General features: G+C 47.9%; 1 protein-coding gene across 1 annotated transcript in view; it reads right to left on the bottom strand.

Annotated features, from left to right (window-relative positions):
* Gypc (glycophorin C (Gerbich blood group)) overlaps positions 1-17,653 on the bottom strand; it is a 35,032-nt gene extending 17,379 nt beyond the window's left edge. The window contains exon 1 of the mRNA XM_034517620.2: positions 17,447-17,653. Within this exon, the coding sequence (XP_034373511.1) occupies positions 17,447-17,486 (40 nt within the window). The 5' untranslated portion in view covers positions 17,487-17,653. The remainder of the gene's footprint in view (positions 1-17,446) is intronic.
* Between the last annotated feature and the right edge of the window lie 2,934 nt (positions 17,654-20,587).

Raw genomic sequence — 20,587 nt, 5'->3', positions numbered from 1 at the left:
AGGGACTGTCCATGAGTAGGGAGAGGTAAGAGGGTTATGAATAACTTATTCCATATTTGTAAATGGGATTACTGAATCACAGTAATCACTTCAACTATTAAAAATAAAGTTGTATTACACATTTTCAAATTTACATAAAACACATTATTATATATGAGAATGTAAGTAAGTGAGAGTTTCAGCTAAGCATATGTGAGGCCCTGGGCTCCATCCCTAGCACCAGATATAGAAAAAAGATGTTGCTGAGTGTTCTGGCAGGTGTCCCTCATATGTACTAAACAGACGAGTAAGGAGCACTTACCAGAGACTTGCTCTGCAGTCCTGGGGATGCTCCCCTGCCTTGGTGACCTGGCCTGCCCGCCATCCATAGTGGACACACTCAGGGAGGCAGCCTCTCAGTCCTGGCTCTCAACTCTGGTTCTACACACAAGTCACCCAGAACTCTTTCAGAAACACCTATGCTAGGCTGAGTGTGTAGCTTAGTGGCACAGAGCATGTGTTTTGGCAAGTGTGAGTTCTATCCCTGCCACCACCAAAATAAAAACAAAATAAAACACAGTTGTCTGGGTCCCATTCTATTAGGGTTGCCTTCTAAACGGCAGGATTCCTGATAAGCTTCATTTAAAAGTAAACAACAAGAGTGTTTTAGTGTAAGTACACCCCAATACTGTCTGCGGGACCCACAGATGTTCATCTGAAATCCCTAGAGGGGCAAAGTCAGAGAAACTTGGAAGCTAATGTGGAATTTAAAGGTAAAGTGTGTGTGCATGCATATAAGGTCCAATGAAAAGTCTAATTGGCTCTCTGGGAGAGGAGAAGGCAGCCTGGGGGCCAGCCAACATGGCTTCTAATCTGAAGATACCTTAGATGAAAAATCTTGATGCCTCTGCAGGAATCTCAATGTCTCCACATTAAAACAGGGACAGCAGTGCCAGCCTCACAAAAACCTATGACATTTCACAGTTCACAAATGGGTCTCCATCTGCAATGGCACGCTGGCTCCCAAGGGCCCCTCAGTAGCTCTGCTCCACCACGGCTCCTAGCAAAGTCTTCTATGTTCCTATGCACGCTCTGCAGCCAAGGCTATTGGCAGCTTGACCTACTGTGGGATGCAGGAAGTGAATGAGACTTCCTGGGTCTCAGTCTCCTATTTCTGAGAACTGCAGCTCTAGGGACAGGTCCAAGACAGCAGCTGCTGAGTGTCTGGTCCAGACCCACTTTATCAGCACCAACTGTGCAGTGCAGAGTCCCTGTATCCCGCTGCGGCTGCCTGATAAGAGGCTCAGCTACTGTTTCAGGCTTATCAGAGGCAGACCTGGGGGGAGAGGCCACTTCTATCAGCATACAGAGGGAGGGAAAAGGCTCTCTGAAGAAATATAAACCCTCGCACTCATACACACCCATGGTAGCTGTCTCTCCCTTCAGCTACCCTCTGTACCTAGCTGGCATACATGATCCACTTCACTTTTCAGGAAGGTATAGATCACTTCATAGCCTTTTATGATAAAGCGACAAGATGCCATGGGCATCCCTACTCAAGAAGTAACTAGGGTTCCGAGCTGCTTGGGATATGAAGCAGAGCAGAGGCTGGACACACCATCCAGGAGGCCAAGCCCTGCAGGTGGTGGAGCCATCTGGGTCTCCTTACCTCGTGTGTGTGTGTGTGTGTGTGTGTGTGTGTGTATGCACAAATGTGTACAATGGGGATGTGTAGATAGTGCTTACCATGAAGTTATGTGCCCCTTGATTTGAAGTCATCTACAGTACACTATGATCCAAGGGAAAGATGACACAGACTGTGGTCTCACCATGAGTGAGTGACCTACTTTTCCTGTCTTAGGCCTGCTTTTCATCACTGCTTGTGGCCCCGTCACAGTTACTCTCCGCTTCTCCCATGTGGTACCAAATTTATGAGTACCTGCAGAAGTCAGCTTTTCATCCCTACCAGAGATTCATGAAGAGGAAAAGGCTTCTTTGGCTCACATGTTTGGGTTTAGCCTTTGATCAGGTGTCTCACTGCCCTGTGGGTGTGCTGTAGCTGCAGCAGTGTGCCGAGCTGTACACAGGGCGTGCTGTGCCTCTCAGACACCCACTTCTCTTTTGCTTCTCCCAGATCTTTCTCAAACATCTCCTGCCCATATCCTCTGGCTCTACCCTATAAAACGACACTCCCTTGGGCTGGGAAGATGGCTCAGTTGGTAGAGAGCCTGCCTTTCAAGCATGAAGATCTGAGTTGGATCCTCCTCGGAACTCATGTTCAAGAAAAGTATGGCGGCGTTTCTGTAATCTCAATGCTTGGGGAGGAAATGAGTGGATCTCTAGTGCTCCCTGGTCAGGCGGGGAGACTCAGACTGGACCTCCACAAGCATGTGCATATGCATGCATGCATACGTCCACATTCCCATCTTCATATATATGAACATGCATGCACATGTATACACACACAGACACACCCACACACACAATCTCTCCCTAACCCTTAACACTATCTGATGGATTTAGCCTTCCTCTGTGTGTCTGTCCACTCTCACTAGAACATCAGCCCTTCTTGAGGATGACTGCTGGCCATCCTCGTTGTCACATCTTTGGGGCCTTGCACATAGCTGGTGTTCAACATGTAATTTCTGGGCCATAGGCTTACTGGTTCTGGTTGAATAGGCAAAAAGGGAAACTGAGGGCAAACCTGAATAGATTACCTGCTCTTTATCCCTAAGCCATCTTTCTGCCCATAACCCACTTGCTCCAGTCTACTGCTCTTAGAAGACTCTAACATTTTTAAGTATGTATGTGTGTATATATGTATGTATATATGTATGTGTGTATGTATGTATGTATTGTGTGTGTGTGTGTTCGAGCATGTGTGCCCATGCATGTGTATGCACAGGTATGCACATGCTATGGACCACATGTGGAAGTCAGAAGAAAATTTGTGAGTGTTGGTCCTCTTCGTCTACCATGTGGATCTCAGGAATTGAACTCCTGTTATCAAGTGCACTTACCAACAGCCATCTCACCATCCCTCGTGAGACTTTAAAACCATCCATTCCGGGAGCTGGGGAGATGGATTAGTGTAACGTGCTTACAGTGCAAGTATAAAGACCTGAGGTTGCATTCTAGGATCCATGTTAAGAGCAAAGTCTGGCTGCTTCTGTAGCTGTACCCTCAGTGACATGGCTGTTCTCCAATGTAACTCCAGGCTTAGGGACAGACTCTGCCTCAAAGGAATTAAGGCAGAGAGTGATAGAACCGGTACCTGTCACTTTTTCTAGCCTACAGAATGCACAGGTGCACACACACACATACAAGGGCACCTACATGCACATTTCAGATATACAGGGAAACACCTCCAGTGTGTGGGTCAGGGTGGTACTTGTAGATGAAGTTCCATGACACATGCAGAGACCACCAATGACTTCTTAACCTCCAAAGGCTGGTCCCTTCCTCAGCCCAAAGCTTCACTCCACTCTACCCTCAGGAGTCAGCTCTCCTTGTAAGCAAGAAACCTCCATATGACACCTGTCACATCAGTGATGACATACTGTGTCATAGGTACAACTGACAAGACAAGCCCAGTTCAGGGTCAAGGAGAATCCTACCTGTGCTAGAGAAACATTATAACTGGCAGATACAGGTACACTTAACCCCATAGTCTCAATTTCTAAGTCTGAGGACTGTTTCCCAAATGGACATACCTTTCAATAGGAAACACGAAGTAAGCTTGGTCTGGCACATTCCATGTGTTAAGTTTGCCCATACTGGGGTACCGCCTACCATTTTATGATCATGGGAGAGTGATGGTGGAGCCCCAGCTTTAGGGTCAGGTAGAGCCTCTCTGATACTCTATCTGCCTGCTCCACACTTCCTTCTGAACCTGTTCAGGTGATCTGAGGCTTCTCTGAAGGACAGTGGCAGGGCCTAGGGTGCCTATTTTTGCACAGGGGATGATGGAATGGCCAGGATCAATGATAAAAAGGCCCTTGACTGGCAACCGGGGCAATGAAGATCAGGAATGGGCACCATTGTGCTTTTGGGGACAAGTTAGTTAATTAGATGTGGTCTGGGAAGCTTTGTGCTGCTGTTGTACCCTGAGCTCAGATGCACATCTCTCTTCCATAGGTGCTCAACCGTGAAGCTGGTCTCTTCAGACAGCTGTAAGGAGCTAAGCTGGATCTGGACTTGGAAGTTATATTCCTCTGTCTGTTTAAGAGAGGAGTTGACAGATTTTTTTTTCCCTACAGAGCTGGAGAATAAACAGTTTAGGCTAGGTCAGTCTGTGGCAACAGCTCAGCCATCACAGTGAAACAGAGCAGCTGTATTCTAAATACACTTGATAAAAACAGGCTGCACGGCTAGGGAGGAGGGCGTCTCAGGCAGGAACAGCTGACCTTGCATACACAAAGACCTGAGGTTAATCCTCGAACCCTTGCAAAAATGAAAGCACATGCTTGTAATCTCAGAGCAAAAAAAATTGGGGTTGGATTGGGGATGGGTGTAGGGGTAGGCAGAATCCCGAGGCTCTCTGGTCAGCCAGCCAGCCAGCCAGCCAACTAATTGGTGAGTGTCAGGTTAAGGAGAGACCCGGTGAAACCCAAGATTGTTTTCTGGTCTATACATGCATGTGCACACACATACACCCTCACACAGGAACATGCACACCAATCTGCCCACACACATACATTAAAACAAAACAAAAACCAAAACGAAACAAACAACCAAAAAAAAAAATGTAAGAGAAGAAACCAGGCAGTGGCTTAATGCTAGCTGGGTAGCCTGCTGTCTACAGAGAGGAAACAGCAGAAGGGGGCAGGGAAGTACCAGCCTGGATACGGAGGGGATGAAGAACATCAGTCAGCTCCAAGGAGATAGTAATTCTGATATGAAGGCTCTGTGGTGCTCATGAGCTCTCAGGGCATCTGCATGTTTTAAGATCAGCATCAGCCACACCCACCTTTGACTGTGGCATCCTCACTGATACACCTCCCTTCCTTCAGTATTGTCTGCTTTTTCTGTGGGCAACAAGCATCATCTCACTCAAATGGCTAAAAATAGATTGTTTTGAGTGGGCTCTAAAGGATCTGGGATTCTCACATAGGAAATGATCTAAGGGGAACTGCCTAAGCCTGGCACAAACGGACACACACAACTTATGTGAAGGGACTGTCTTTCAATCTTGTGAATGAAAACTCTTTTTCTAAAACTCCTCTTTTCCTGCACATGTGAGGGCTGGTGTGACAGAGGGGAGATTCATGGAGTTGTGCTGAGTTCAGACCATAGTCTGCGCCCCACCCCCATCTCCAAATTTAGCCTGACTTAACTTTTTCTCCAAGTTATGCCCTCAACTAACAGAAACATAGACTGTTTGCTTCTTAAAACACACGACGACGACGACGACGACGACGACGACGATGATGATGATGATGATGATGGTGTGTGTGTGTGTGTGTGTGTGTTCATGCACATGTGTGTATTTGTGCACGTATGTTAGGGTATGTGTTCAGGCTAGAGGTGAATGTTGGATGCTGTTTCTCAGGTGTTGGTTATTTTGTTGTCTGAGACAGGGTCCACCCTGGTCTGGAGCTCTGATCTCAAGAATGTAAGGCTAGCAGGCTAGCAAGCCCAATAGAACCACTAGTCTCTACGTCCCCTGCACAGGGATCACAAATCTGTACCCCCATGCCATGCTTTTCTAAGGATTAAACTTCTTCTGGTTGCATGTCAAGTACTTTCCCTAGTAATCTATAGCCCCAGCCTAGACTCATTGCTTTGATTCAGCTAGGTAAAACTATATCAAGTTAAGTAGAAATTCAGCGTAACTTAGCACTAACTAAAGAGCTGGTTGAGGCCAGGCTGAGTACACACTTCTTGGAGTTGTTCTTTAAATATCCCCGTGCCTGTTTAGATATTAACTCAGCAGCCACTAGGAAGGCATTAGGCAGTTTGATCCCAAAGCTGAGTCTGTGCAACAAAATAGCTTTCAACAGAATTGGACACATTGTATTCCGGTCATGACTTGTACCCACTGCTCTGTGTGAAGGGATACTAATTACTTCATTTCTCAGACTGGAGAACTGTGACAAGGTGGCCCACCATAACTGCATATGATCAAGCACATGAGCTAGTCCCAACATCTGTGGATAAACTGTTTTTCCTAGAATTTTCTGACCAGGCTCTCTCTATGTTTTTAAAACAAGAATATTATTTAATTAATAGGTGTGTGTATATGTGAACGTGTGTTTGTATGTGAGTATGTGCTCATGTGTGTGCAGGTACCTGCAGAGGTCTGAAGAGGTCTTCTGGAGCTGGAGTTATAGGCTGTTAAGGGCCACCCGATGTGGGTTTTGGGGTCTGGACTCAGATCCTCATGACTGCTCTTAACCACTGAGCAACCTCAGCAGCCCCCAAATTTCCCAATTTTCTTTATAGCATCAACCTGGCATTGCTGAGGTTAGGTTAAGAATTTTTTTCATAAACTAGCTGGGAGTGGCACCTTTTATCCTAGCACTAAGAAGGCAGAGGGAAGCAGAAAAACTCTGAATTCAAGGTCAGCTTAGTGTACAAATCAAGTTTCAGGACAGTTTGGGCTACACAGAGAAACCCTGTCTTGAAAAAAAAAAACAAAATCAGAAACAAACTAACTAACTAACAAACAAGAATTTTCTTCCTGGGATTTATTGGCAAAATGACACACTGTCATTTTGGTCTGGACAGAGGTGAACAACGAAGCATGATGAGACTTTTTACAACTTCATACGGTAGAAATCAATCATCTAGACGGCTCTGCCGAGATCCTAGCCCATGGCATCATCTTCACAAAGAGCAAAGCAAACAGTGGGTAACCACTTTGCTATGAGAGCCACTGGGCCACACATCCTACATCTGTCTCAAGATAGACATCACAAGGATCCCAAGGGGGTGGGGCCCCTCAGACTCTTACTTCCTACTCAGCGCTCACATGGAGATTCTGCCTTTCATTTTTTTGTACTTCAACAAAGACATCTTTTTTAGACTTGTTACTGTTGGTGCTAGAACATTAACTAAAACTAAAAATAACTGCAGTGGAGATTTGAGGTAATAGCATCATTTTCATGAGCGTGACTTAGGGTGGGGACCTCAGGTGGGAAACCATTTCTTTTGAAACTGCAGGGACAAGTGGCAAGGAATGCAGCTCTGTTAGATGCATCTGAACTAGGTGAGGCTGGGCCAGGTGTCCTTATGTGATACAGACCTCCTTGGTTCTCTTGTGTTTTTAGGTCTTGACTTCTTAACCAGGTTCCAGTCAACAGTATCCATGTGCCCCTGCGTGTCCTACAGTCTTCACTCAGACAGGACTCCCTAGGTTAAAGCCCTTACTCACAACCTGGGAGAAGGTTTAGTAAGTGAAGTGCTTGCTGCGAAAGGGTGAGAACCTGAGTTTGAATCCCCAGCACACACATAAAACTGGGTGTGGCGACATGTTTGTAATCCCAGCACTCCTACAATGAGAGGAAAAGTAGAAATGGAAGAATCCCTGGAAGCTTAGGGACCAGCTAGCCTGGCATGTACTGTGATGAAACACAGGAGACCTTAACTCTAACAAGGTAGATGGTGAGTTCTGGTACCCGAGGCTGTGCTGTGACTTATATAGCATGCTCTCACACATATTCACACATGAACACAGCATCACACCTAGCAGCTCTGGGGTGGAGATATTCCTGGACCTCCCAGAGGGCATTATTCTCTCCTGACAACAACTCGAGCAGGCATCTGCCCACTGCTTCCCCTTTGGGAAACAGGAGGTGGACTCACAGATAAGACCCACACAACTACACACTGCCATTATATATCTGTCTTCAGAGAGCATTAACAGCTGCCGTCACAGATGGGCAAGCCAAGGTGGGTGAGGAAATGCAGGCACCAGGGGTAGGTGGAAGGTTTGAGGCTCTTTTGTACTGTGACTGGTAGCCCAGGCTTCTTGCCTCAGCTACCTGGTGAGTTGAGAAGTTCAAGAAGAGTCTCAAGTTCAAGCCCTGCCTGATGGCTGGTTGACATCTTGTCTTAAAATTTAAAAGAGGCAAAAGAAGGCAGTGGGTCCAGCATGTGCCTAACATGCACAAGATCACAGTGACATGAGAAGGAAAAGTCTCAGGAGATAGCTGGTCTGGTGATGTGCTTGTCCCCAAACTTGAGGTCTTGGGATTGGTCTCTAGGACCCATGGAAAAAGCCAGCTGTGACGGTGCACATCTATAATCCTGGAGCCTGTAGTAATGCAGCATGTAGGAATCTCCAGGGATCAAAGCAAGCTAGCCTAGCCAAAGCACTGAGTCTAAGTTCAGTGAGAGATACCGTCTCAAAAAGTAAAGAGCAAAGTGATTGAGAACAGATAACTGACCTCTGGCGTCCATGTGCACATGCATATATACACACATGACCCCACACACGAATACATGAACACACATAAGCCACACACTCACCCAAAGAAAAGGAGAGAAGATGAAAAATAAAGGCCTTTCCTTTTGGGGATGTGGTAATGACCTTGGGTCTTACTGGGGTCAAGCAGAAGGCCCCAGCCTGCCAGCTGACCAAGTCCTGGGAAAGAGGAAACACATCTGGCATCACCACTGGAGTGTTGATGATCCTCCGGGGTGGGGTGGGGAGGATGGGGGCAGAGGAGTGGATGATATGGCCTTTGAACCCCTAGTGCCACTGTTACAACCTGCAATTAATAGCGTATACATAGAGGGCATTGTGGTTGGATGAAAGCCTGCATGTGGTATGTCCCTGCACAGTGTGGGTCTTTGCCATGTCTCACTCACTGCCTTCCTTTGGATGCCGAGGCTAAGGCCCTGGCTTTGGGCCCTGCCCATCTCTGATTGTAGTGATTAAAACAGGAATGTCCCCCACAGGCTTGTATGTTTGAAAACTCTTGGTCCTTCACTGGTGCTGTTTTAGAAGGTTGTGGACCCTCGAAAGAACTAGGTCACTCAAGACTGCCTTGAGGGTTGTAGCCCACTTCCTGTTTGTGCTCTGCATCTGGACTAGAGTAACAATGTGACTAGTCTCCTCCTGCCTCCACGCCTTCCCAACCCTGAAAGATTAAATCACCTTGAACTGTGAGCCAAAATAAATTCTTCCTTCCTTAAGTGGCTTCTTGTCAGGAATGATCACAGCAATAGGAAAAGTAACCCACACACTAGACTATGCACCAAATACAAGTGATCAGTATAAACCCTCGACCAGCAGTTCTCGACCCCTGGGGGGGGGTCACATATCAGATAGCCTGCATATCAGATATTTACATTATGAGTCATAACTAGCAAAAATATAGTTATGAAGTAGCGATGAAATTACTTTGTGGTTGGGATCACCACAACATGACTAACTGTATTACAAGGTCGTAGCATTAGGAAGGCTGAGAACCACTGCCCTAGACTGACCATCAGGACTTTCTGCTAGTTCTTTCTGCCTAACTCCCTCTTAATCACCTGTAGTTGTTGCTTGTGTGTCTCCTAAGTATTTTTAGGTCACTGCCTTCCCTAAGGAGTATCATCATACATAACATCTTCCACTCACCCACTGACCTACAATTCTTAGGTCAATACCATTGTTTCTGGAATAATGAGCCACCAGTCTCAAACTTTTAAATGAAGTGTCACCCAATTTCATGGTTTAACAAGCCAAAGAAGGACTTGTGAGATGGCTTTATGTGTAAAAGCACTTGTTACATTCGCCTGATGAAGAAAGGTTAGATCAGCAGAACCCATCAAAAGACATGTGGTGGCTCACATCTGTAATTTAAACATTCTTACAGTGAAAGAGGAGGCAGAGTGTCTGCTGTTCTGGAGGCCTATGGACCAGCCAGCCTGGAATACACAGCACAACAGAATAAGAGACCACCGTGCCTCAATGTGAGAGGACAGAACTGAGTCTCGAGAGTTGTCCCCTGACCTCCAAGTGTCATCTCCTGATCTCTGCGTGTGTGCTGCAGTATGGCGCCTTCTATTCAACAGTAACAAACAAAATCTTTATAAAAGATATAGAGTAAGAGAAAGAGGTACGTATACGGGCAGGCAGACAGAAAGACTGAGAGACAGACAGACAGACAGACAGCTAGGTATGGGATGGTAGCACAGCCTTTGGGCCACTGGTGCCTACCATTGAGACACAATTCTTTGCTTTTGGGGATACCTTCTTTCTGGCAAATGTTATATTTTGTAGCTGTAAAGACAAGTGCTCTGTTTGTCTCAATGGATCATTTTCTTTCTTCTGGTTTTGGGACCCTCTACTCAGGCAATACTGTGAACTCTAATTCCTGTCTCCTGGGGTGGGCGGGCCTGGCTGAACACACTCTCAGTGAAGTGGGTGAGGAGACAGGAAAGGAGAAGCTGAGGACAGGCAGAGCTGTCCACAAAGTCCCCTGTCACCTCGATGGCTTCAGTGCCATCACAGGCAAAAGGGAGATAAAAATACCTCCCCTGAGGCTGCTCAGGGGTGAAATGAGATAACTTGTGCTGCTCACAGGCGCTGTCTCTTCTCTGCTTTGAGTCATGCAGCCCGTTCTGGTGAGAGGAGGAGGAAGTGCCAAGAGAGACAGGGCTTTGATGAGAAAGAAAATGAAGAGACCAAGAGACTGTGAAACTGACAAGGGAAAAAGAGCACTTTCAGGCATCCCTGAGATTCGTTTTCCAAAAATGAGAGGTTCTTCGGAAATGGAAGGAGTGCCATTTGGAGAACATCACAGCCTACCCTTCCCCCACCAGGGGCAGGATCCAATAAAGCAGGAGCTGGCTCCCCTCAAGACCCCTCAGGAGCCTGCTGTGTGGGCAACAAGAGAAGAGAAAGAGAATGGAGGGGGAGGAGGGGTATGGGGGAGGGGAGCACGTAATTCCTCAGGAAGAGGAGGAGAAGAAGAGAAAGAAAAATAGGCATTCTTCAGGAAGAGGGAAAATAGTTATTCTCAAAAGGAGGAGGAGGAGGAAGGCAAAAGTGAGGAGGAGGGAGAAGAGAGGGCAGAAGGGAAGGGAGAGGAGGAGGAAGAGGGCTGCCTCTTGAGAGAAAGAAGCCAAAGCCTGGGCCCCAACTGTGAACTACTCAGAGCATAGCCAGAGGAACAGAGAAAAAAGAAATGCTGGTTGAGAAGACACTGAAAGGCACAGGGCCCGAGGTCAGGAGCAGGCTGAGCCTTTTCTGTGCACAGGCTAGGAGACAACCTGCATACTAGAGGGCAGGTTACGAGGCAGAGCTAGCACTGGTCACAGTCCAGTCCGCTCTGGGCCACTGAGGGACAGGGTGTTGCATGGGGGTTGGTGAAGGTCTCCTAAGGAATAGCACTTTCTCCACACAGAGCTGGCTGAGGGAGCACGCTAGGCGGCTCTCCTGGCTGAGAGGGAGTGCTGAGCTGAGCTGAGCTGAGCTGAGCTGAGCTGAGCTGAGCTGAGCTGAGCTGGAGGAGGAGGAGGAGGACGCCATGGTGAGGCTCCTCTCCTGTCGCAGAGGGAACACTGTGCCATGCTATGGGAGGGAGAGGACACGGTGGGGAGGTCCTCCCTGCCCACTCTGCAGGACCTGATAGTCTGTACTCTTCCCTTGGAGGCAAGTTTTCAGTAAACTGACATATAGAGGAACAGCTGGGAAGCAAGGATGGAGCTGGGTGCTGGGGAGAGGGTAGGCACTCATTCAGAACAATCATGAGCTTGCGTCTGGCATCATAGTATGAGCAATTTGTGTGTGTGTGTGGCTGTGTACAGGTACACATGTGTACACATGCACATGGAGGCCAGACGTTAGCTTTAAGTATTGTTCCTAGGGTGCCACCCACTTTGGTTTTTTTGAGACAGAGATTCTCATTGATCTAGAACTTCCCAGTAGGCTAGGCTGGCGAGCCACTGAACCCCAGGGTGTATACCTGTCTCTTTTAACATGAATTCTGAAAATCAAACTTACGCTTCTGTGCTTTCAGGACAAGTGTTTAACTGACTAGTTTATCACCCCAGTCCAAGAAATGTTTAATGTATCAGGAGATATTCGATACTCAGAACACACCCTTTATTTAGAGATTGTCATCTTCCCCTTAACTGGATAAAGATTGGCTGTAACATTCTGGGACTCAAGGCAACACGACAGTGTGGACCCCTTGTTAATAATACACGACGAAAACAGCAATAGTAGGGCAGGAAACAGGTGCAGTGTCCTCTGCACTCAGGTCCTTGTGGGACGGCCAGGGTTACATAAAGAGGCCCAGCAACTTGCCCAGGGTCATTGCTGGTTCATAACGGGTCCAGATTCCACAGCCCACTCACTCGCTACTATAGGCAGCCTCTTTACCACCAGCACACTGATCAAATCTATTTGTGCTACAATGGTGTTTTACAAATGACAGAAGAGGGCTTGGGAGATGGCCCAGTCGCTTGCCTCAGTTTGACTCAGGACCTCAGTTTGACTGTCCTGACCCAAGTACAGAAAAAAACTAGTAAAAAAAAAAAAAAAAAACTGGTACAGAAAAAAGACTGGGTGTCAGGTACTCGTAATCTCAGCACTAGGGAGGCAAGATTAATAAGATTCTGTGGTCAGATGGTCTAGACTAACTGCCGAGCTCTAACGAGGAGATGGTTCACCATGTAATGCCTTTAACACATAACCGTGAGTTTGGATCCCCAGAAATTATGTGAAAACCATAAAAGTTGGAAGTAGAAGTGTACACATCTGAGCCTACAGGGAGATGGAAGTAGAGACAGGAGGATTCTTGGAAGCTCTTGGGCCAGCAAGAGAAATTCTGTCTCAGGAAAGGTTTGGAAGGCCAACACCCCACGTTGTCCTTTGACCTCCACATAGACACCATGGTACGAATGGCATCTGTACCTGTGTATACACACACACACACACACACGGAGAGAGAGACACAGCCACACAGAGAGAGGGGGACACGCAGAGAGATAAGACTGAGAGAGGATGTGGGGTATCGAGGCAATAGAAAGCGCAAAGGGTATCGGGGGTAGAGGTCAAAGGGACAGCAGGCCCTTTCCCAAGCTCCGGGCTCCCTATGACATGGAAGCAGCTCCGCACAGGGCTTTCTAGCAGCTGCTGTGAGGTCCTGTCCAATCCCCACCTACCCCCAGATGGAATCCCGAGCCTTGGGCTGGGTTCTAGCCAGCAGGCGGGAAAGAGGCTACTACTGTCTCTTTCTACCATGGCTAAAGGACTGTACACAAAACATTGTTGTAGAAGAATGCACAAAAATTAAAATTTATAAACCTGAGGGCAGCAGCCAGCACTCCCCCAGAAGGTCAGATTATATATGGTTCAAAAGGAAGCACCAGGCCAAGTGAGAGGTGGTGGGGGAGGGGGAGGGAAGTCTGCAATTCAGCTGTCGTGTGCTTTGCGCGCCTAGCCCTTGATGTGCTCTCTGCTTGTTTCAATGTTTTATGTCTTTCAGTATATGTCAAGTTCTGGCCTAGGAGCTATAGAAGTGGCGTTTCAAAGACACCTGAAGGGGCTTTTGGCCTTAAAATGGTGTCACCATTGAGTTTTAGCATGGGCTATATGATCACTGTCTGCTTCTGAATGGCTCACTTGACAATTCTTTGTGCCAGGCCCTGAGCAGAAGACAGTGGGGCCAGGGGAGGATGTGGACACAGAGCCACTCAGAAGATCAGATTCCTGAGAAGGGGCGGGACCCACTGTGTCTGCAAAGTATCCCCTATGTAGGTTTGTTTAGTGATGGCTTCTAAGGTTGGGGGCTTTTTTTTTCTTTCTTTCTTTGAGTCAGACTACACAAGCAAATCCTTGACTGACAAGCAGATGTGTTCAGGGGAGGGTGGCCTGACATCTAGGAGCTGGATACAGCTTTTTCGGAAGGGTGAAGCTGGAAAGGCAGACAGCATGGGCAGGTGCATGAGGGCCATCAGGGAAGGTACAAGCAGAGCGAGGCAGCTCTGGCGACAGGAGAGGGAGTGGTAGTGTTAAGAGGTGGGCATGGATCATGGTGGAAATTTGGACCTGACTGGAGGACTATGGAATGCCTGGCAGCTGTCACCCAGGGCTCTGCTTTGGCTACTCAGATACCATTTGTGCAGTGAGCAGAACACCGTGCCTTGCCCGTATTCACTGGCCACAGGCCTTTTTGTGCACCGACACCCACTCAGGTGGACCTCAGATGTCTGCAGGGTAGATGTCTGCAGGACCTGACGGCTCCTTTCTGCAGCCTGCTTTTGTACTTAGTAGGTTGGAAGCCTGAGCCACACAGTCCTCCCTGATCCTCCAGTCTCTCTTCTGCCAAATACCCACTACTTCAAGCATGGTGGGGTGGCCCAGACAAGGTCCCTATCAGGGATTGGCCTAAAAGCACAAATACTGTCTGTCGCCATACTGTTGAGAGCAAGAACTAATAGCCACCTGCTGCTAGGAGACAGCAGAGTATCCACATCTGCAAGCCATTTTGTTTTCTTCAAAGCTAGCACTTCTAGGCATGGCTCCAGGACACTTCTGTTTCCTGGGTGAATACTGTGAAGTTGCTCTTCCCACCAACAGTGGAGAAAGCTGAGACACTGAGATATTGTGATTCCCCCCAAAGCCAGTGAACGCCCAGGTCTGACACCTCGAATGGACAGATAGAGAGATGGAGGAACTGGGCTCTGGCTGGCACTTCCCCCCAAAAGTAATAACATGTCTTATCAGAGCCATAAAGCATACTTAGACTCTCTTCTAGATAGAGAAGCATATTCCAAAGTGATCATGTTTCCTACCCATTGGTTTAGCTGAGATGGTGAGACCAAGTGAGAATGTGGTGACTTGCTATACTCGTAAGTGGTCATGAACATTAGACTGGAGAGATAACTCAGTTCCCAAACTACCCGCTATGCAAGAGAGAACCTGGATTTGATCTCCATGACCCACGTGAAAATGCTGGGAGTGGTAGCCTGTATTGAAACCCTGACACTGGGGAAATGCAGATAGATAGGAAAATCCCTGGAGCTCACAGGCAAGTCAGTCTGCTGAGTGAGTTCGTACTACTTAGTGAGTTCCAGGACAGTGACAGGCCCTGTCGGAAGCACAAGGGGAACAGTACCTGAGAAATGACAGCAGAGATAATCAACTGGCTTGCTTGCATGCCTGCATAACCAGGTGCCCTTGCATACACATGGATAAACATGTACACACACACACACACACACACACACACACACACACACTGGCACGACCTTTAGGAGGACAGTTTCTGAGTACTTAACATTTTAAACACATGAAATAATTTGTCTCATAGATTAAACCCTGGGATGGGGCATTACATCCCGAAAGCTTATAATCACACATAGGTAACATTCCACTTATGAAGATGGTTGCACCAGTCACCCAGAAATAAACTGCTTGGTTTACCTAACCTCTCCCCACTCACCGTGGAAGCGGTTACCCACTTCCACTGCACACATAGAATGACTCTCACCCATAGTTCCCTGTTTCCCAGAGTGTTTTGCAAGCCACTCAAATACTTGCCCAACCAAGGGTACCCTGGGAAAGGTCCAGTGTGCTTACTGTGCCAGTCCCACGAGACTCGAAATGTTCCCAATATCTAGAGGGATTGCAAAAGGCTTGAGATGTAATTTCACTTGGCACTTCTGGTCACCCTCTCTGTCTCTGCCAGCAACAGCAAATTCTATATAAAGCTGCCAAACCTGGCCTGTCTACACTGAGCAGTGACCCCTTTCAACCAAGGGCAGGGCACCAGACTGCCTGTGCATAACTTGCTGGTAATGATAGTGACAATTAGGCCTAGTGGAATCCCTAAACCCCCCTAGGTCAGGGCAAACCTGACACAGGGAAGTCAATTTTCTCTGCTCCAAGGCTCAGAGTAACTATGGCTTCATCATGGAGACAGGATATAGATACATCCTGTCTGGGTTAGCAGCAAGAAACAGGATCCCAGGGGTCTCCCATAGCAGGGACCTTGCCACTAATCCAATGGGGAAAGTAATCTGGTAAAGTACTTAAGTAAAGGTTATAACCCTATCAGCCCCAACAGAAAGGTGTTTGTCCCTATTAGCCAAGCAAGGCCTGAAATGGAAATCCCAGAGAGCTGTTTGGGGGAATCAGGTGACCCTCATCAGATCGAGTGTCTGCAGCCTAGACTTCCTTGGTGCCCGAGATGAAATGAGTACAGCAGTCCTGACTTCCTGTTCCTTAACCCAGGCCTTAAGCATGTGTTCACACGTGTGCCTGTGCATCCACACACAATGAAGTAAATGTGCTCACACCGGTGTCAGTGCAAGCACACACACAGGAACTTGAGTCAGATACACATGGAAATAACTGTGTGCAAACCCTGCGATCCACACTCTCTGGTAAAGTTCACCTTGGGGTGGTAGACATTTGTAAGCACCTTGTACATCTCAGCTTCAGCTCCCATGTCCCAACACAGCATACAGGACAGCAGACACACATGGGGTACACAGTTGCCGACCGCACGACCCTCGATATAAGGCACCCTATCGCCAAACCACACAGACAGGGGTCCCAAGAGGCCTCCACCATCTATATTTACAGGACTTAAACAAAGAATGGTGGCAGACTGGGGGGTGTAGTTCAGTTGGTTCGGTGCTTGCCTCAGATGCATGAATCCCTGAGTCCCCTGTTTAATACAGCATAAACTCTGTGTGGTGCCACATCCACATAATCACAATACCTTGGAGGTGGGGGTAGGAGGATCAGAAATTTAAAGTCATCTTGGACAACATGGCCTGGTCCAGTCTACAAACTAGTCTGACTCTACATACAAACTTGTCTCAAAAAAAAATTAAAAAATTAAAAATTAAATAAAATAAAAAGGTTTCGATCATCTCATAATTGTGTTAGAGAACAGCATGTAGAGTCTGAGGAATTCCTCTCTGCGGTGAGGAGTAAAATGGATAAACAGTCGTGTTCTTTTAAAAACAAAACTTTGGATTGCAAAAGCCCCAAAGTCGAGGAGAGCAGGGCGGGGAGGCCCATCAAAGTTTCCTACATCCGGAGCGCTACTGCTCCAGTCACCAAGAAGTTAAAACGTTTTTTTTAAAAAAAACAACAGTCTTGTTTGTTTGTTGTTTTATACTCCCAAAGAGTTAAGGACAGCGGATCCGGCAGGGTCTGCGCCTGTCCTGGAGGCCAGTGGGCCAGAAAGAACTGTTGGAGTTTCTTGGAGTTTTCTTGGCGCTGGCCCCGGCTCCCAAGAGCGAAGTTGACCCTGTTCGCGCGACTTGCCTTGGGGGTGGGGTGGGGGGTAAGTGTCTGGATGCTGAAGGCTCGGCCTCTCCCTCCCTCGGGTCCCCGACCCACCCCAAGCCCCACACAAAGAAACAGAGCGCCTTCGCGGGGCTGGTGGCCTCTCTGGACCGGGGACATATATCTACGGGACCACTGTCCCCGGCTCGGACCCCGCACGCTTGGTGCGCCACAGTACGACCCGCGTCTGGCCGGGATCCGGACAGCCCCGCTACTCACCAAGGCGCTCGGGAGGCGGCGTGCTGACCGGGCTGCTCATCGCCACGCGGCGGCGGGGAGAACGCGGTGGGGCTCACTGCGGTAGGGGGATGGGGGGCAGGAAAGGGTTACCAGCTCCTGAACCGTGAACTCGGCTTCTCGGTTGCACCTGGGGCTCCCACTCCGCGCGGCCAGCAGAAGGGAGGGGCTCCGCTCCAAGATAGGCACACTTCAGCTATTTTTTTTCTACAACTTGGCCATGAGGTTTCCACCCATTTTTTTTTCTAACACACACCCGCCCACTTCCGAACGTTTTCTCTACGCTCTAACTTTCTGCTCAGCGTTCTCTGTGTTTCTGTTTCCATCTGCCACTATCAGATAGAAAGCTTGCAGTTAGAACCTCCCCTGTGTGAACACTGGAAAAGTCCCACAGGAGACCCCAGAGGCCTGGCTGGGCACCGTCCAAATAGGGGCACACAGGCCTTTCAAGCCTGGCTTGGATGTTGTAGAACCAGAACCAATCTAAACATTTCTTTGTAAAATTATTCCCTTTAATTAGTATTAATTGTATATATTTACAGCACAATATTTCAAGACATGCATAGGCTGTGTACTAATGATGTCGATTGGTGTTCCTAAGTCTTTACCACTCTTAGAGATCCAGCTCAGTGTGTGTGTGTGTGTGTGTGTGTGTGTGTGTGTTTAGTATCACTTACCCAATCTCGCCCTCTTTCCTTCGCTGTCACTGGCCACTAATAATTGCTATGGGACTTTTCTATTTTAAGATGACATTTTAGATTCTACAAGACAGATAATGTTTGTATTTGTTTCTCTGTCCAGCTTAGTTCACAAAATGTCCCTTGTTCCTGCCGTTTCTGTGGCACCTGACAGGGTTGCTAACTTGTATCATTATCTAAATAGTGCTGTCACCTTGCAAGCATGAGGACCTGAGTTCAATCCCGGTGTCTTAGTTATTTTCCCGTTGCTGTTGCTGTGATAAACTAGGAGTGTTGCTCATTTGTGGTTTGAGGGTACAGCCCATCTAGGGAAGGCATGGCGGCGGGAGCTTGGGGCAGCTGGCTACACTGCACACTGCGTCTATGCTCAGGAAGCAGAAAGGGGGCGAACACTTACCACCCCAGGGCTGGGGAAATGGAGGCAGGTGGATTCCTAGAGTTGGCTGGTCAGCTAGCCTAGGTTGCTTGGTGAGTTCCAGGTCACTGAGATTCCCAGTCTTAAAAAATCAAGGGAAATGGAACCTAAGGAACAGCAGCTGAGGTTGACCTCTGACCTCTACTCAGGCAGGCACCATGTGACCTAAAGTCTCTGCATCTCACATTTCCCCTTAATTTGTCATCCCATAGGTGGCATTCCTGCATCGAGGTAAAACTTTTGATACGCTCAGGTGTTGCCCTAGCTACTGACCCGTGCCAACCTTGGAGCTTCTTGCCAGAAAAGCACTAAACTTCACACTGATGTCAATTCTGTCGGAAACTTAGGTAGTTGCTTTACTTTTTGTTCTTGTTGCTGTGATAAAAATACCCCGATAAGAGCAACTTAGGGAAGGAGGGGTTTATTTGGCTCACAGTTCACAGATACAGTCCATCCCTGGGAAAATCTTGGTGGCAGGAACATGAGGCCCCTGAGTGATTCCATAGCAGTCAGGAAGCAGGGAGCGATGACGCTGTGTTTAGCTTACTGTCTCCTTTCTATGCCATCCAGGACCTTCATCCATAGAATGGCACCACCCGTATTGAAGGTGGGTCTTATCATCTCAAATTAACCTAATCTAGATACTTTATCACAAGCATGCTTTGAAGCTCTTTCTGGGTGATAACACTCTCCGTCGGACATGAGAACTCACCAGTAAATGCAGAGCTAGATCCAAACAAAATCATACTCTTAAAGTGTTGGGGGGGGGTAGGGGAGGTGGCAGCAGGTGTAGGTGATTTTGATCCTGAAGTCTTACATCTGACTAAAGTATAACTTAATCAGGACAGGGGAAGGCACCACTGGAGATGCAAAGATGATCAGCTGCACAGAGTGAGTGGTTACAGAATAGCATGCAGTGAAGCTAGGGAGAATGGAAGCGGGTAGAACCCCAGGATGCAGGCCACTGTGGCCAGCCCTGGAGGCAGTGCAGGAGACGGCAGGGCTTTAATTTGGTACCAGGGGCTGAATAACTAGAAGACCATACAATCCTAGAAGAAAGTCAAAAGAACACACCATGGATGAGCTGGGTGATTGTAAGGCAGTGCATGGCTGAGAGACATGGTGAGGTTTACATTGCTTTTCTACAAGGAAGGAAAGAAAGAGGGAAAGAAAGTAAGGAAGGAAGGAAGAAAGAAAAGGTAGGGGAGCGAGGGAGAGAGGAAGGAAGGAAGGAAGGAAGGAAGGAAGGAAGGAAGGAAGGAAGAAAGAAAGAACAGAAGAAAAGCAAAGAACCAGAAAGGTGCACATGGGGCTAGAGATACTGCCCAATGGTTGAAAACGCGTACCATGAACCTATGAGTTTGAATCCCATGACACACATAACAAGCTTGGCATGACCCTGAAGGCACTCATGACACCAGCTTCAAACCAGACACGAGAGGTTAGGAGTGTAGGTCTGAACAACTTGTGAAAGATGAATGTGAAGAGCCCTCCCTCCCTCCCTCCCTCCCTCCCTCCCTCCCTCCCTCCCTTCCTTCCTTCCTTCCTTCCTGTGTGTGTTTACATGGGGCTCTCATGTGCAACCATGCGGAGGTGAATTGAGACCAGAGGTTAACCCTGAGTGTCTTTTTCAGTCACCTGAGACAGGGCCTCTCAGTGAATCTCACTGAACACGAATATTGCTGACGATTAGACTGAACGCCCCGATGCTCCTGCCTCTGGCTCCCGGCGTTGAATCACCAGCACACTGCACTGCACCCAGCGTTTATGCGGGTGCTGGGGATTGAACTCAGGCCCTTATGCCTGAATGACAAGGCAAGCACTTTACTGGCTGAACTCTCTCTAGACCCAGGAGACGCTTTCTGAAGGGGATTTCCACTATTGTTATTTTTGGAGACAGTGTATCGGCTGGGCAGAAATCCTAAATTCCAACCCAGTTTTGATTAATGAGTTCGTTTGGGTAATTCTAGCTCACAGATGTTGGTATAGATATAGCCAAGGCCATTGGAA

The sequence above is a fragment of the Arvicanthis niloticus genome, chromosome 14, assembly GCF_011762505.2.
Source record: "Arvicanthis niloticus isolate mArvNil1 chromosome 14, mArvNil1.pat.X, whole genome shotgun sequence".
Classification (NCBI taxonomy): domain Eukaryota; kingdom Metazoa; phylum Chordata; class Mammalia; order Rodentia; family Muridae; genus Arvicanthis; species Arvicanthis niloticus.
The sequence above is the reverse complement of the archived record's forward strand: the minus strand, read 5'-3'. Positions and strand labels throughout refer to the sequence as shown.